The sequence below is a fragment of the Homalodisca vitripennis genome, chromosome 4 (assembly GCF_021130785.1).
Source record: "Homalodisca vitripennis isolate AUS2020 chromosome 4, UT_GWSS_2.1, whole genome shotgun sequence".
Classification (NCBI taxonomy): Eukaryota; Metazoa; Arthropoda; class Insecta; order Hemiptera; family Cicadellidae; genus Homalodisca; species Homalodisca vitripennis.
Genome location: NC_060210.1, coordinates 45717936 through 45736285, shown reverse-complemented (window position 1 = coordinate 45736285; position 18350 = coordinate 45717936). Strand labels below are relative to the sequence as shown.

General features: G+C 30.7%; 1 protein-coding gene across 2 annotated transcripts in view; it reads left to right on the top strand.

The window, feature by feature from the left end:
• Positions 1 to 4776, top strand: part of LOC124359269 (alpha-1,2-mannosyltransferase ALG9) — a 42966-nt gene extending 38190 nt beyond the window's left edge. For both annotated transcript variants that reach the window (XM_046811884.1, XM_046811885.1), the window contains exons 11-12: positions 767 to 897; positions 3079 to 4776. In XM_046811884.1, coding sequence (XP_046667840.1) covers positions 767 to 897; positions 3079 to 3202 — 255 coding nt within the window. In that variant the 3' untranslated portion in view covers positions 3203 to 4776. The remainder of the gene's footprint in view (positions 1 to 766; positions 898 to 3078) is intronic.
• Positions 4777 to 18350: the final 13574 nt, after the last annotated feature.

The window sequence follows — 18350 nt, the reverse complement described above, 5'->3', positions numbered from 1 at the left end:
ACTCAGTATTCAAGATGTAAAAACCAAGGCAAGCATAGTAAGCCTCTTTAAAAAAATGTACAAAAAAGATTAATTTGATTAAAAAATAAATATTCAATTAAATATACATAAGGGTAACAAAAAATAAAGTGATTTTTTCCTGACTTTGAAAATACAGGATTCCAGACACATTTGAACAAAAAAACTTTTTCATTAAGTAACGGAGTTGCGACTTTTTAAAGGTTTTTAGCTGTGATATTGAAATAATATGGCATACCAAGCTGGCCAATGAACTTATTCATGATATTTGACATAAACTTTTGTATAAAATTTGAACTTGTTTCAGCATTTCTTTCATCACTTTTTAATAAAAGTATTCCTAAGGGACTAACTTGTAACCAATATCTTAAAAAAATGTTTAAGATACAACAAAAGTTGTGTATAACAAAAAGCTTAGTAAATGTTATATGTATACCATAAAACTTTATAATTTTTATAAGTTTACAAATAATAAAGTTGTGAATACTAAAAACAGTTATAATGGCTGACATATTGGAATGATAGCTGGCCAATGAACATAGCCATGCTTTTTCGATCATTGGAAAACTTAGAAGATTCTGTTAGGGTTTACAACAATGCCTGTGGAAGCCTAAGAACTAATTACTTGCCTGTAAATATTCCTCCTGCTTTTAAATGATTCATTTGATAAATAAAACCCTTTCCTTAAGCAGTACTTAAGGCTAGTAAATTACACAAAATTACATTAAATGTAATGTGTACATTGCAGGTAGATGTGTCTAGTTGCCATTTTATCGTAGACTTGGACACAGGTACAGAAACGGAAAGAGAACCTAACTACTCCCAACAGACTGAAAAGTGGGCGATTGTCAAGTCTGTACCATTCCTTGATGCAGCAAGGTATTTCAGTTTCTTCACAACTTAATTTTGTAAATAAAGTAATTTTAAATATTATGACTATTGTTAGTAATAACATGTGATGAGGGTCACAGTATAATTCAGATATAATATAATGGTCCCAATAATTGCTGAAACCAGTCATGTATCTGCACTGACAGAATTGAAGAGATAAGTGACTAGAATATGGTGTGTACTTCAGTATCAAGAGTAAATAAAAACATATGTAAACATAGTTGTGTAGTAAGTCCTTAAAAAAATAATTTAAAGAGTAGAACAACTGTTTACTGTAGTTAAATTTTGATAAGTGTACTTGGGATGTGATAGATGTGTTACAAATTGAGTTTTGTAAAATTAATTAAGGTTTAAAAGAGCTTATAAAAAGTGGAATTATATTTTAAAATTTACTTTTGAAACAAAATTGTAGATTTAAACAATTTCAAATCAACATAAAAGTCTGTTTTCCAAAGAATCTAAACTCAAAATACTATGGCTTGAGAGTATAACAAGAATTACAAATATTTTCAATTATTATTTTTTTAAACAACAGAAACAACATTTTGAGAACTGGTATGAATTAGCCAACAAGTACAAATCATTTAAGATCCTGGAAAACGTACAAAACATGAAGGTGAACACACAGTCAAAGTTTGACAACAAAACATTTTATGTCAAAAACAACCCTACTTGTGACAGCATCAAAATCATAAGAAACACAAATGTAAAACCGTAACATATTACAGCAACATATGATGCACATACCACACCAAATAAGTTGAGATTGAACAGGTAATTACTTAAACGTAATGAAAAATTTATGTTTATTCTATTCATGAAGAATTATTCTTTCATGTCCAGCTTAATGACAGTACAGCAGACTTAGGAACCAAAAAAAGATGAAAAGTTACATTTCCGTTTTGGAAACACATAACGATAGCAAATGTCATAATCCTTTTAGCTTTACAATGGGTTGTTTATTAATCATCATTCAATCAGAAAATTAAAAACTGGAAGCTTATCTTGTTTTAGCTACATTAATTCCACAAACTACTGAATATTGGTTATATTTCCAACAGAATTCAACAACCGCTTTTTTAGGTTACAAAATATTTCTAAGTGGTCCATTTCCAGAACATGGCATTCAAACAATAAGTGGCCAACAGTTTTCATTTGATTGCTGCCTTTTGAACATACATACCCTGGAAAATATTTCTTCTGGGGTGACTCAGAATTAGGTAATACGAGAAAATATTTGCAAGCAAAATGAGAGAAATCTAGACAAAATGTTGTGACTTATTAGTGAAGAATCAGTTTGGCCATCCATGGATCCGGCAATGACTCTCTTTTCCCTGCATGATTAAAGAACTTCCATCTTTTGAAGGCCATAGTGATCTCACAGCAGAGATACAACTCTGGGCTTCAACTCACCAAAGCATCTGTCTTCTTATCTCCAACATCTCACTCATGACAGAACCCAACAAATTATTGTATTTTGGAACTTACCCAGAGCAGAGATGACGTGATAGAGGTTTCACACAAGTTCAAAGTTGAAGATGAAAGTTCATTATTTTCAATACTGTTTCGCTATCTGTGAAAACATTGGTCTAATTTTTGTACCTTAATACATTCATGGATAAAAAAAAATATTGAAACTCATTAAGCATGCTAAAATATTTTAACATGCCTTGCAACTAGTTGAAGGTCTCTGATCTAGTTGCAGATCCCTGAGTGAGTTTGATGTGTCTCCTATAGGAAATGTTACCAGTGAATGTGTTAAATAAAAAATACTAAGTGCATATTTTCTAGTATCAGTGACTTCAGTCTGTACTACAACAGGACGAGCAACCTCGGGAACCACCAACTCACTGCATGGCATCACCCTAGCAATTACTTTCAACTCTTCCACTATTATATTTCTTTTACAGTCTTCACCAAACCACTCTAGTTCTGTTTGTAAGCGTCTATTGCCTACAAACCTAGCCTATTTGGTGGCAAATTTATTAATACTGAATATGTGTCTAGACATGTAATGGTGATATTAATAAGTTAGTAATAATAATAATTTAAGGCTTTAAAACTTATTTGTTAAATTTTACTGACCTTAGATTGTTAGTACGGAATGCTGTAGATGTTCATTTACCTATGTACAAATTGTCCTAAAACAAGAATGTTGATATGTTTCAGATCTCACAAGTTTTTTAGAGCATTCTACATCCCAGTTCTGTGGGAAAGACACTGTCAGTTCTCCAACTACAATTTGTTGAAGGCAAAAAAGCATACAAGACATAATCATAATAAGCCTTTGTGAAATTGAAAGACAACTGCTATTGATGGGCAAACTTTGAAAACGGTGGTTATCGGGTAGAAAGAAGCTGATGCCTTTGATGAATTCAAACAGTGCTTTAACTGTCAAAAGTTGTTATAGGCAAGGCAGGGATCATTTAGTTGTTTAGTATTCTTGAAGTTGGTTGACAAAATAGCTACTATCTGATAAGATATTATGTAAAAAGACTGAACTGTTACCGATTTAAGTATGGAATAGTGTTATTATTTGTGAATATTGACCAAACTAAGCAAGAATTTTTAGTGGTAAGTGTTTGGCAAAATAAGTAGGTATGAATTTAGTATAACTATAATTTGTACGAGAATCATATTGTTTGTTATGTTATGGAAAAGAGTCACCTCTGTTTTTCAAGTACACCAATCATCATAGGATATTATGAGTTTATATTTAATAAAACCAAAAACAAGATATTAATTTTGAAGTCAAAATGTATAAAAGTATAATCATGTGTGATTAAAAAAATATTTTAAATAGACAAACCGTAGTAAATATAATTTAAGAAAAGAATCTCTGATATATTGGTAAATTGAATTCTTTGCCAATTTAAGTTGAACTTAAGAGTAATAAATACTTGTTATTGTAAGTTTAAGATTTATGTGTGAAAATCAAAAGAAAATTAGGAAACTTTTATGGCAAATTGACTGTCAATTACAAGCATGAAATCATGAGGGAAAATTCATATCCGACTACTTGCATACTCTTGGCAATAATGTTCTACTTCTGAATAGCTTTCAATATGACATACTAATGAAAGGAATGTAAACTTCTATACATGTAATTATCTTCTCTCTAGGTATGTAATTATCTAGGTCTAAATTAAAATATGATTTTGGTTTATATATTTATAATTGATTTTGTACTTCAGAAGAGGAAAACAAACATCATCTGAGAAATTACATTATGAGTTAGTTTTTAGAGGGCTGACTATAAATGTTACAGTTGAGAGGCAGCTAAAGATATCCAAGAGTTACAAGTGAATAGTATTTCACCTAGGCTTCTAATGTGTAAATTATAAAGTCTTTTTACTTGTAAAATGTGGATGCTAATATAAGGTACCATAACTTAAGTCATAAATTATGTTTTGGTTGAATATACACTTTCAAATCTCAATAAGTCAATAGTTTTAATCAATCACATTATTCGTGTTTGAACTCAAGATCATGTGAAATTTCATTATGAAATATAGAGTTACACTGTTCCTGCAGTCGCTTACATGCTTATAGTTTTCTTAGTGTTAATATTGTCACTGTGGTGTGAAAGTTTTGTCTTTACTGGGACAAGTGACAATCCCATGTACTTCCATAGTGAAAGTTCAGCTCCAATTCACCTTCCTCTTAGTACAGCGTCTGGAATCTGACTGACGCTGTCTCAGACTTGACTCCTGGAATCTCAGTTGCTCAGTTGCCAGGTGAAGTGGCAGTCCCATTGTTTCATCAGGTGCACAATTGAGTGCACTACAATGTTTTAGACTCTAGGTGTTTAAAGATTCCAGACGCTTCATTTAAAGAAAGGTGAACTGGAATGAAACTCAACATTCACATTGAATCAACCTTTCACACCATAGCTACATTATGTGTACTTACAGAGGTTGGAATTTTGATAATTGTTTTTGAGAATGGAGTGTATTGTATTCAGGAGCCCTGAGTCACTTGTCATTCACTCTTTTATGGCATATATCCTTGAAAAAATACCAACTCACTGTGGAGTGATGGTTTGATTGAAGTGATTGAAAATTGGATCAATTGGATTTAAAATAACCTTGAAAATTGGATCAATTGGATTTAAAATAACCTACCATAATACCCAAATAAAAATCCCCATAGATTGGACTGATAGAACGAGACCAAAGTTCATATTGGCTATTTCTTTGCCAAGTAATGTGAAAGTGTAATACTGCAATGTAAATGACCAGTATTTGTTTTTAATCATAAATAAAAACAAGGTTAGTATCCTGAGACAGACATAAAGTGTCACGTAACTTCCCAATATAGAGTTGAATACTTGGTAAAATACTTATTCTTTACTGTATGTGAGGACATCTCATGGAAGCAACAAATAAATAATCAATGTCTCAAACTGAATATTATCACAATAGCAACAACTAAAACAGAATACTATGTGGTAGTTGAAACTCACCTAAGGTACGGTATTACAGCCGAGATTAACTCATCGACTAGAAAATTACAGTGAATTCTAATCATGCAGAAGGTTGTAAGAGCTATCACAGTTTTTAACAAAAGAGACTACATATCTACTATACTACATATCTTTAGTCAGCAATCCAAAACACAGTATTATGTTGATACATTTTGATTTTACATAATTTGCATTGCAGTACAGAAAATAAATGTTTCTGGGCATCAGCATAAATATAGATTCATAAACTCAAAATCTTAAGAACTAAAATTGTTAATATAAACTGTGCTCTGACAGCTGAACAGTTATTATTACAATAAAAGCTCAATTGTGTGATGAAAGATAGATTAAATGTGAATAGACGTACATAATAGTACAGTAAGTTTAACATACTATATGGAAATATTAACAATAAAAATATCTATAGGATTGTATTTGATTACTTATTGTGCTTAATAAACAGGTTTCTTCTATAGTTGTGCCAATGGCATAGTAAGATTTAGACAGTCTAGTTGTCTGTCACAGTCTGCTGATAAGTCATGATCAATTCTGACATTTACCAAATTAATATTAAAATACAGTCGACTATACCAGCATACATTTTGCATTCCACAATATTTTTGCACTTATCATCTTGTAACACCTTTGTTATTGTTTTAGTGTGTTTCTTCATAATTTGTAACATTATATATATTAATACATCAGTTATTAGAAATTGGTTGAACCCCAATTTGATCAAGCTTCTACTGTTATTAAATTTAATTTTGAAAGGTTTTAAAATGTAACTAAACTCACACTTGAACATGTTTTTGTACATATTTAATTTAGTTTGTCAATGTGATTTTATAAACATCTTAGTTTGTCTCTGTAATATTTCTAGTGTACTTGAATTAATGTTAAGGCACATTTTAGCTAGTCATAGTAACATTTACACTCGACACATTATTGGATTTGTATGTTTAAAAGATTGTTTTATAGAAGCATATTTATTTTAGTTTTATTATGAACTATTTAAAAAAAATTTTTAAATACCATTAGTAAATACTATTAATTTTGTACTTAATTTATTTTAAAGTAATCTATTGTTATTTATAAATAATTTGTTATCTTTACATAATGTGTGTTTAAGTTTAAAATAAACTTTACCAAAGATCACTATTTTGTGTATATGTTCAAATCTTCCTACTCCTACTTGGTGTATGCACAATGCAGCTCAAATTAAGGTTTTGGCAGGAAGAGACAAAAACGAATGAAGCAACATAGAGAGATATGGCCTGACACACCTTAAAGAAGATACACTCCCCTTCACATCTATTCAGATATATCGAAGGGAGTGTCAATTAGGGAACTAAATCTGAGTTTTGCTTCCCAGATGTTTGTAAGGTTATAATGCTGTGTGTGTGTGCGCGCGTGCATGAGTGAGTCCCAGCAGAGCAAGTAATTTTCATGTATCAATATTTGTTTAAATTAAATGAGGCTATTCCCAGTTACACAAATTTAATGAGAATTAAAATTGGTTTGATAATTATTTCGTCTTCTGATCACATATTAGTGTTTTTATTTAAACACAGAAATTGCCAAATACAAAAATAATTTATCACAAAAAATGAACTGTCTGTGTTGTGATAGAATACTCCCAGCAAGTAAAAGATCGGGTTTGAGTCCTGGTGGAGCAAGTACTGTTAGTGCATTAATATTTATAGAAATTTAACATACGTATATATAGACCAATTCTTAAATAAGGTGCCAAATTGAGATGCCTAACCTACTGAACTTGCTTGGTTGGAAATCATTTTTCTTGCTCAGTCGTCTTGGAGATCATGACAATTTTTTTTTTCAATATAAAGAGAATGTAAGCTTTTTTAATTTCTTAAATTACAGTATAAACTTTTATATTAAATCTTTACTAAAATGTAATTATTGGCTATCATTGAAAAAGAGACCAATTTCAATAAAACAATTAAAATTAATGTTGCTAAATATTAAAAGCAATAAAATTATAATTGCAGATATAAAAATAATATTCCTTAGGAAAACCCCCATTAAATGCAAACAAAACCTATCCAGTTTCCTGATGATTCATTAGTACACTTGTCTTTACATCCATATTTTTAGTGAGAGGTGGGTTATAAACACAAAGTAAAGCACAGCTATACATAAATGTAATGCTGACTAAAACTTGTTTTATAGAACACTTTTCAGCACATGGAAACGTAGACTGCATGCAACCCAATACAGTATTACATATTACCTTACTAATATACAGAGCATCTCACGAAGAGGTTCAAACATTTGATTTTATATTGCCCATTTATGCACCAAACATTTTCAAACTCTACACAATTAATAACGTGGTAGATTTTAAAAATATTCTATGAAAATTAAAGCCCCCGTAACAATTGTAGAAACAAAATGGTAACATTTTGAAAATATTACCATTTTGCTTCCTACAAAAATTCATATCTTGAATTACCTGATTTGATTTGATTACAATGACTGAGCATAGGTATGAACAGGTTTAAAATAAATAAATCTTGCCTCATTTTACAGTTTCAGAAATGGATCAAGCAATCATCCAACAAAATGGTGCTTCTCATTTCGCAAATTCTGTCAAGCGATTACTAAATGACAACATTCATGGCTGTTGGATTGGTTGTGGAAGTGATTTTTTAGATTGGCCACCCCGATTCCCAGATTTAACTGTGTGTGATTTCTTTCTATAGGGTTACTTAAAGGAACAAGTTTATACTCGTAGCTTCAATAATGAAGAGGAATTAAAACAATCAATTAAAGAGGAACTTCTCCAGATACAGCAGAATTTCTTTGTAAAAGCTCACGATTCATTTTTTAGCGTTGTTATTAGTGTCACTGTGGATGGATTTACAGTTTGAATAATTGTGGACTGTATTTGTAGGTTTTTTTAATAGGCTATGTTCTAATTTTCTTATTGAAATGCTTTATTTCTCTAGAATATGACAATAAATAATTTTTTTAAACCAAAAATACTGTTTTTAAAGTATAGTTTTTCAAAATGCCACCACTTTGTTTCAACCATTTCTAGAGAGCTGAAATTTTCACAGAATATTTTTAAACCCTATTTAATTAATTGTGTAAAGTTTTAAAATGTTGGTGCATAAATGGGCAAGTAATATAAAATCAAACCGTTAAACCTCTTTGTGGGACACCCGGTATATTATATTATTAAAGTGAAAGTTTCTTAAGAATTCGATGATTAACTCAACTGGTGAAGATGATTTAAGTTTTATATGAATTCAGTTTAAACAATAGACTAATATAATGGGCTTATTTAAATGTAATTTGCCCCAATCCTGTGCTTCAATAAAAGCCAGCTCTAATGGTGGACATCTGGATGATAGCACCATAAGAAAAATATTAAGCCTCATGAAATTTTAACTTATTTTTAGTCAGAATTATGGGAGATGTCTCATTTTAAAGATATAATTTAATAAGCTTCCAAACACTTGTTATGTATAAAATTCTGTTTTTTGCTCTTCATCATTTGAATATTCAAAAATTATACACTTTACTAATGAAACTAAAAAGAGAGTTCAAAACAAAATGTCATGAAAATTAGTATTTTTGGCACTATTTTCAACCATCCAAGATAAAGTCAAACTTTAAACACAAAAAAATTGTTTTTATTAGAGCTATTGATATGTCTAATGAAAGTCATACTTTGCTATTTTAATTTTTTAGGCTTTATGAGTAAAAAAATTGGACATTAACCGAATCTAACATTTTTATAAACAGAGTTCTTTAGTAACCATAGATAAAAAATGTTTAATGAGGTAAACTGTACAACTTTTATATTTTGAACCACCCTGTATAAAGATTATTACTGTTAGATTCTAGCTGTACCCTTAAGTTTTCCTTGAATGATACCCAATATGTATCTTGAACTCCTATACTGAACTTTTTCAAGTTAGAGTTCTCTGATTTTAAAGCAGACTTAAGCATGATCAGAGAGGAGGGCTTGTCAGACACATGCCAGCCAGCTATGTATCTGATTAACCATACCCTCCATCATGGTTACTATTTATACAATTTAAGTTAGATATATATAATTTAAATTCCAAAATAATCAAATTTTGTGCTTGTGAAATTTGTGTGGTTTTACAGTAATTTTTAATTTTGGATGATTTCTAAGCTTATTCCCAATTACAAGAAGAGGAATTTAAAGTGATTTAAAAGCTATCTCCCCATATCTCTGATTCCTATATTCTCTAAAGTATTTTAATATTTTGTTAATTGGCAACCAACAGAATATTTTGGGGAAAAAATCATCTTTCCTTGTCACTGCAATTTAGTTTTAGGCCAAACAGAAGTACTTCTGATGCAGTTGTTAGTTTTAGTATGGACTGCTATTCATCCCTTAATAATAAATACCAGATAAAATCTACATTTTATGACTTGACAAAAGCTTTTGATACAGTATATCATGTTATTTTGATTTCTAAGCTGAAGTTTTATAGATTTGATAAAATTATATGTAGATTTTTTTCGTCTTACCTTAAAGATAGGAAACAATCTGTATTTTTAATAGAGGATTATTTACTTAGTCCTTGCTAAGAAACAGTGTTCCACAGAGATCAGTTTTGTGACCTCTTTCATTCATAATTTATATGAATGACTTGCCATCAAACCTTAATTGCCCGAACACTTCCTACTACCTTTTTTGCAGATGACATTGCTTTGAATTCAAATCATAATAATTTAGTTAAATCAGATATTTTACAAAATCACAAAAATTATGCTGTGGAAAACTGATGCACAGCCAACAAACTTCAACTAAATATAAAAAACACTCAAAACATGGTCATAAGTTTGCCTCAGTAAATTTTTTGGGTGTTACAATATAGTTGAATCTGAATTGGAATAACCATCTAGTCAGTTGCAAATAGTTCCAAAGGAATTTTTATGCTCCAGCGATTAAATGGGAGAATAAAAATGTATTCTTTGTTTGAAGTTTGTTTTTGACGATGGAAGGCTTGTGAAGGAACAGGATTTTCCTAACATTTGCCATCATTCTGTGATTAAAAAATCAGTAACACTACGTTTCAAGATCTGTAATCCGATCTCTTCTTCAGGTAAATAACTAACCTAACACATAATTACAAACAAAATAAACAAATCATACCAGAGCGTTGTGACACGCGTAAGTCAGGAATCATAACCACCATATTGTCTGTCAACTTCACAAACTCTAAATCATGCACTTAATAAAAAAACTAAACACAACACTAATTATTAAAACTGAACTACAGAATACAGATCACAATAGATCTGCAATCGTCGACCAACCACCTTCGACTGACCAAAGGCCAATAGCAAATGGCGATGGTCATCGCAGACCCTGATGGAGCAAAATTGATGTTTTAAAGAGTTCATATGTCAAAGGATAGTTTTAGTATAATAGCTGTAACTAGCTTAAAAAATTGCTGATGCCTGTACTGAGTTGTTTGGCAATAAATGATTTGATTTTTTGATTATGAATCTAATATTTATTAATACATAACATAGAAAATGGTCAAAAAAATACATGTATAATATACAAATCAATTTATTTACATTTGTAGTTACACAAATGAATCTAAAAATAAATATTCTAAAACAAATATGAGTATCTTCAGGGTAGGGATGACAATTAAACCTCTAATACAATTTATAGTTTCAACGTCAGTACATAATAATTAGTTAATAATGAAGCTGTTGCTAATTTATGAAGGCTTAAGTTAATTATATATATGTATATACAGTATATATAAATATACGATACATAAATATATAAAGTATTAAAATTAATTTCAATTGTTAATATATAACAAATTAAGTTATAGATATAATGAATGCTTTATATATATACAGAGTGTCCCAAAACAGAGTGTCAAGCAAAAGCCTAAAGATAGAGCACTCCTAAAGGTAATAAAATAATCTAAAACATGTTATCCTATCTGTTTTAGTTTTTGAGTTATTAGTTTTTTTTGTGCTATTACACTAAACTCTTGACTGTTATAACATTCTTGGCTGGAGCCAAGTAAATATTTACGATAATATCTTGAATTTTTCTTCAAACGGATATAAATTTATCAACTACATTTATCCATTGTGTTTTGAAAAATCATTGAATGTTAGAAAACGTAAAATCTTCATCAACATTAAAATCTCTGAAAGTTAAAAACATGTACATTTTGACAGCTATTCACCCTAAAAATGTCGCAGTGCTCTCCTAATCACATCAATCTCCAATTCCACTCAAAACGCATAAAGTAGAAAATTCCAGTTTTATTTTAAGATTAGAAAATCAGTTGAAACATAATCTATCAAAATTCCTATAATTTTTATTCATGTTTTAGTAGTCACTTACAAATATTATTTCTGTGTAACTAATGCAGTACAATAAATTAGTAAATTAATTAAACCATAGAAATACAGGTCTCGTTTAAACAATACTATGAACTATAACATTACAAAAACCTGGTATTACAATCAATACTTCAAACAGTTGGAATATAAATACTCATGCAATGATAACTCTTTGGTTTTAGCAGTGTGGTTTATCTGATAGCCTGACTATCTCTACAATATTCTCAAACTGGTTCTACAGTACAAGTAATTAATTTGTAAGAAAGATAAAAGCTATCTAGAAAAAATGATCGCTGTAATATATCTTGACAAAATGCCAATCTTTTCACAAAGTCAATGGTGTGCACCCAGAAATCTTCTCTGGGGGTCTCCGGAACACCAAGAAGTTGGGAGCTTGGAAACCTTCGGATCAGTAGGGAGGTTCGGGGGCCCTCCCCCGAGACAATTTCGAAATATTAGGTTCTAGAATTGTTATTTTTTAGTACTTCTGAAGTAATAAAAGAAAGGCAAATATCAAGTCAGAGTGTATAGTTTACAGTAAAACCACTCTACCACCAATCACCAGGAAGTTTGTACAGGGATAATTAAAATATTCTGAAACAAATACACTTCATATGAAGTATATTTCACTGAAACGAAATTTAATTATAACCTTAACAAAAGATTGTACAAAATGGTTCAGTTTAAATCACAAATCAAGACCAAAGCTAAATCTTAATGTCTACTTTAGGATAAAAATGTATAGATTTCCGAGTTTGAAAGTTTACCACATTAAGTCTACCTGAAAGGCTACAAACACAAAAATAACTTCCAGTTTTTATCTCGATAACAACGAAAATATACCGGTTTTGGTACTTTTTAACCAAATTGCAACTTTTAAAACTCATAATTTGTTAGCTTCTTAAGACCAAGGCTTAAAGCCAAATATTTATATAAGATAGATACAAGTGTACTGTAACTGAATATGTAATTTTATAATTTATAATAGTATGAGAATAAAGATGTTATTAAATTACCTTATCCATATCTTTTATTCTTGACCGGGTGGATCACAAAATTTGGCACTCATCATGTTATGAAGCTAAGAGTCATTATCTTGAGCGTGTAATTTTGTAAACTACTGTATAAACGTTTAATTTTTAGCACATATTAAATTGAGTAGGTTTTGTTAATATGGGTAACTGCTCGTTTTAAAACGCAAATCACCAGAATGTGCCTAAGGCGGCGTTGCCTCGTGGTGACATGGAATGACAACAAACTATCACAGTAGAGAACTGCTCAGAGCTCGAGGAACTCAGTGACTACTGTGACAACTGATCATGTAAGGACTACTGTAACAGATACTTTGTACCAGACACTCGTCTGTCCCAAGAGTAGGTACAAGTTACTGCAAACAGAAAGTACCTAGTACAGGTTACTGCTAAAGGTACTTTGATGATATAGATACTTTAGACGTTCACTATCGTTCCTGGTACAAAGTAATCGGACTCGCAGTAACCTGTACCATTAAGGAGTACTCTGTAACATATAATTCTCAATCAGTACGAATACATTTTATACTTCGATACAGAAAGTAGTGGGTCAGGCAGTAGTCACAAAAGATATTAAGAACACTAATCTCACTTTCTCACAGTCACTGCGTGAAGGTAAAATTAATATAATTAGCATTTTGAACAAAATTTAATTATTATACATGCGATGCCATATATTTTGTAAATTTAAAATAGTTACAAAGTTATGTTTGATTATGGTTTATTTTAAAATTCCAATATAAATGTTATTTTTAGTCAAAAATAGACTATTAGTACATTGCATGGTTACCGTTGTTCCTGGGTTTAGCAGTAACAGTACTAGAACATATACCTGTACCATTTTAAGAGTACTCTGTTTACGTTTGATTCTAAATCAATACGACTACATTTTGTGCTCGGTTACTGAAAGTACCAGATACAGGTAGAAACCACAAGAAATAGTAAGAGCTATTCCTCACTTTCGTAGTTCCTGCGTGACGGTAAAATTCAAATTGAATTTGAACAAAATTGAATTAATATATGTGTAGTGCCATCTATTTCGCAAATAAAAATATATATAATGTTTGAATTGATATATTTTATTACAACTGATTTCAAAGTTCCCGACATAATTGTTTTATTTTTTTTTTAGTCAAAAAAATACCATTAGGCAATTGATTATTTTGAAATAAAATGCTCTTGGGGAGGATTGGTCCTGTTCGTCACCTCCCACCCCGTCGGTGCACTCCTTCACGCAGACTTCTGGTTTTAGCTGTTGGACTCATTTAATGTGGCATGGATGAAAATCTTCTTGCTGGAGAATGCGATGAACTACTTTGTAATCCCAGTTTGGCGTTCTATGCATCTGGCACTAATTCCAGGATCTATTTTCACTTCTTTAAGCACAGAATCGACGATATCAGGGTCATGCATTTCTAAAGGACAATCAGCTCCTTTTCCAGGCACTCGTCCTTCCAGGTAAGCATTACTCTTAAAATCATACTGTGATGGGGGAATGTATCAGGTTGAGGATCTCTGCGATGGACAACAGGCTGCCTGTATATCTGGCGACTTCAGAAGCATTACCTCTTGCATACCCATAATAGTAGTGCATTTCAGCATAATCTCTATGTCAAAAAGGCAAATTTACTCACAAATTATCATTCACTTAAAGTTCCAAACATTGCAAAATTATCTTACTATCAACACATTTTCCAACACTGTTTATTTTTCAAAATACAAAAATAAATAAAAATTCACCACTAAAATGCACAAATCAGAAGCACGTGGTTGTAGTGTGATGGAGAAAGACAAATTACTGAAAAAGGAACGTAATAGAAAAATGAATATAATAGAAATATGAGGCTTATCTCCCTTATCTTTTCCAGATAACTTTCTTACAAATAAATTACTGGTACTGTAGAACTAGTTTGGGAGTATTGTAGATAGTCAGGCTATCAGATAAAACAAACTGCTAAAACTAAAGAGTTTTATTATGGTATGAGTGTTTGTTTCTAACTGTGTGTAGTATTGATTGTAACACCAGGTTTTTGTAATGTTACAAGTGCTCTATCTCTAGGATTGACACTAAATTTTTGGAACACCATGTGTAATGAAAACTAAAGCATTCATTATTATTCATATTAACAATTGAAATTAATTTGAAAGCTTATTCTAATCTCTAATGAAAATTTCACTCTTAAAATACTTGGATAAGTACATTATTTTTATAAACATTTCATGTTGATATTCAAACTAAACTCTTCTAATTGGAGCACTGTAAAACTTGTTTTTATCAATTATCTTTTAGAAGACTTGTAAAATGACCTGGACAATTCATACAAAATCTCATACAAATTAGACTTGATAATGTTAACATAAGATGTGATTTCTGGATAGTATTTAATAATACATATTTTACCACTAATACAATTTAGTTATGAGCACGGTGTAAAGAAAAGTATAAAACTATTCCAAAATAAGTTAACTCTTTGCAAGTCACATTGAAATTGCTACATTTTCCTTACATAGCCACCACATTTTGTAAAAATTAAGAACATTCCAAGTAAGTAGCTGTAATTATTTCAAAAAACATTTCTGTAACATATTTTTTAAATTTTATAAGAAATTTACAGGTCACCATTGAAATATTGCATATTTACAAAGAAATATAATATGTTTATATAGCAATACCATTCTAGCTATTGTATACATTAACACTTTGGCTACAAAGTGTCTCAATGTCTGACGATGTGAGTGTCATCACACACGATTCTGTAGCAAACATTTAAAATAAATATCAAAACGTTAAAAAAGTAAAAACGTTTTACTAATGATTTAAAATCATTAAGCATCTTTAATAGTAAAATAAAATAGAATATTACAATTACTTACTACTAAGAAAATGACATAAAAATCTATTCTCAAATATGAACATCCACAGACTGAGTGCATGTTTCTCTGAGGTAGAGAATGTTATGGATGAATGGACATCCTCTATCTTCCTCTCACAACAAGGGATATGACTTTTGCAATGAACCTGTGCCTTTCATCTATATATTACAGTTCTAATTTACAGTTCAGAGAACAATAATGGCATATATACGAATAAAAATAAATGAGAAATATTTTTTACCAACATAGGCTATAACATTAATAGATAATATTTACCAAAGTTTTTGGTTCATTAAAGGCTAAAAATAAATTTAAAAAAGTTGGTTATTTTCCAAACTAAAAGCTTGCGAAGCTCCTTTTACAAAGAAAAATCAACATATATATAACTAGGTAGGAGTACGCCACACCACGTGTCACTGAGGTAGCATGCTTATTTATTAGGCTGTGTTACTATATCACATGTTAAAAAGCCATAAAGTTGGTCTCTTCAAAGTTCGAAACAGATTTTTTTTAAAGCAAAATAAATATCCCATTTCTTATGATGCCCAACCAAACGGCTTTAGTCACTTACACGGAATTGTTAGATGAGTTATGGCACCCAACTGCTGGTTCAGCAGCAGGAAAAACACCATTAATTTTAGTTTAACTTTCTATCACCGAGCCAGCTCAACATGCAAATTAAAAAAATTATTAATTAAGTCTTAAAACACTATATTCTATATTGTGACCAGACGTTTAAGTCGTAAAGTTTTTTGAAAATTGTATCAATGTTTATTTATATATAATCTTCAAGCATAATACTACAAGAAAATCACCCTTGCCATCATTTATGTTTTATAGTGTGCATGTGGCCACAGCTTCTACCAAAGTCCGTCACCAGTTCAAAGTTCTCAGATCAAGATTGGTAGCATATTCAAAATTTTATTTTGTCTCTCATTTATCGATAAATGCGTGCATTTGCTGACTTTCATGATATCACAATATGTACATCTGAGTTTCTCAGTATATAGTCTTCAAAAACAATGTTTGTTTTACAAATATTGTTTAAAAATCCGTTCATAATTTTTCTCTAAAATTTCATTCATTATAGTAAACACTACTATACATTTTTCTACTCAGAAATTGATTAAATGGAATATCCTCAACACATTTATTTAAGAAATAATCAAATTAATAAGGTAAATACAAACTGAAATATAGTTAATGACGGAACAGACCACCTCAGGGATGGCTATTGTAAAGTGCTGAATATCAAAGTTGGATATTTGTTACATGTCAGTTACTGTACAAAACAACTTGTGTACATAAATTAATTAAAAAGAGGATGAATTAAGCCTATAAGCAGCACCAAACAAAATGTGCAATTAATCTTCTGTTTTGGATCTGATGTTAATACTGTCTCGAACCAGAATTCCTAAAGTAACCAGTCACTTCATTAACACACTGAGGCAATATGAAAGCAGCTGCCGTATGCCGAGCTCGCTCGTCCACTGCCCGGCGCGCCATTTTCGCATTACGAGCACGCTCATCACCCGCAGTGAATGTGTTAACAGACACTGAAATTGGTACTGACAAAGGACCAAGATCAATATTTACTATTTTCAGAAACTATGTAGAGGTAGAGTTTCATATCAAATGTCAATCCTCTAGGTTAACTTGTTGGGCAGTTATTTTTTATACAGAGAGACAGAAATTATTTTTATTCTAGTAGGATTGCTTGTTATACTACTAATTATGGTAAGCCGATTCCAAAATATGTGGTTTTGATTCTTGATTCCAAAATATGTGGTTTTGATTCTTGATTCCAAATTCAATTTTGATTCCTAAATTATTTGTTACTAAGAAAAAAATATATATAGCCTGTCCTTAAAAACCTATCACAGATACAAAAAAAAACTCTTTCCGATTCCAATCATGATACCATTTTGGTCTCAAATCTTAATTCTGAATTCGACACAGATTCCTATACAAATAATAACAGACAATAACAACTAAATAATTTAGATAGGACAGAAGAGGAGGATTACCTTTACCAGACAGGAATGATATTCCTCTTCTTCATCACAGACACATAAAAAAGAACACACTCAATGAAGAAGAAGAGGAACCCTTCCAGTAGGTAAAGGTAAGCTTGCTCTTCCTATTCAATTTAAATCCTCATGTTAAAACCTCGCTTGTTGTCCTCTTTTATCATAGTCACTAAGAAGATAAAAGACTAAATAGTTGTGTTTTGTTGCCCTTAAATCAAATATGGCCAATAGAAGTAGCCCAGCAAACATCTCAAACCACCCTTAGCCACGATAAAATATTTTAAGATATAAACATATTCTTATAGAGGACATATTTATACAAATACACAAATTACGAGATTAACAAATGTCTGTTTGTTTATAGCTGAGAATTGAATGTCTGTACATAAACACGCAGCTATGCACGATCATAGATGTACCTAAAAAATAGGAATTGTAAGCAAAATATTATTTATAAAACAATAATTTGTCGATTTGGTTATTTTATCTAAATATTTTTCATACAAATCTCATTGTCAATTTTGGCTTCCAAAGAAAAGTAATGACCACACAAATGTTTCTTCAGATTGAAGAATAACCAGAAGTGGCACATAGTGAGATCGGGAGGTGCTCCAACATTTTTATGCCTTTTACAGCCAAAAACTAGTTTTTGCAGCA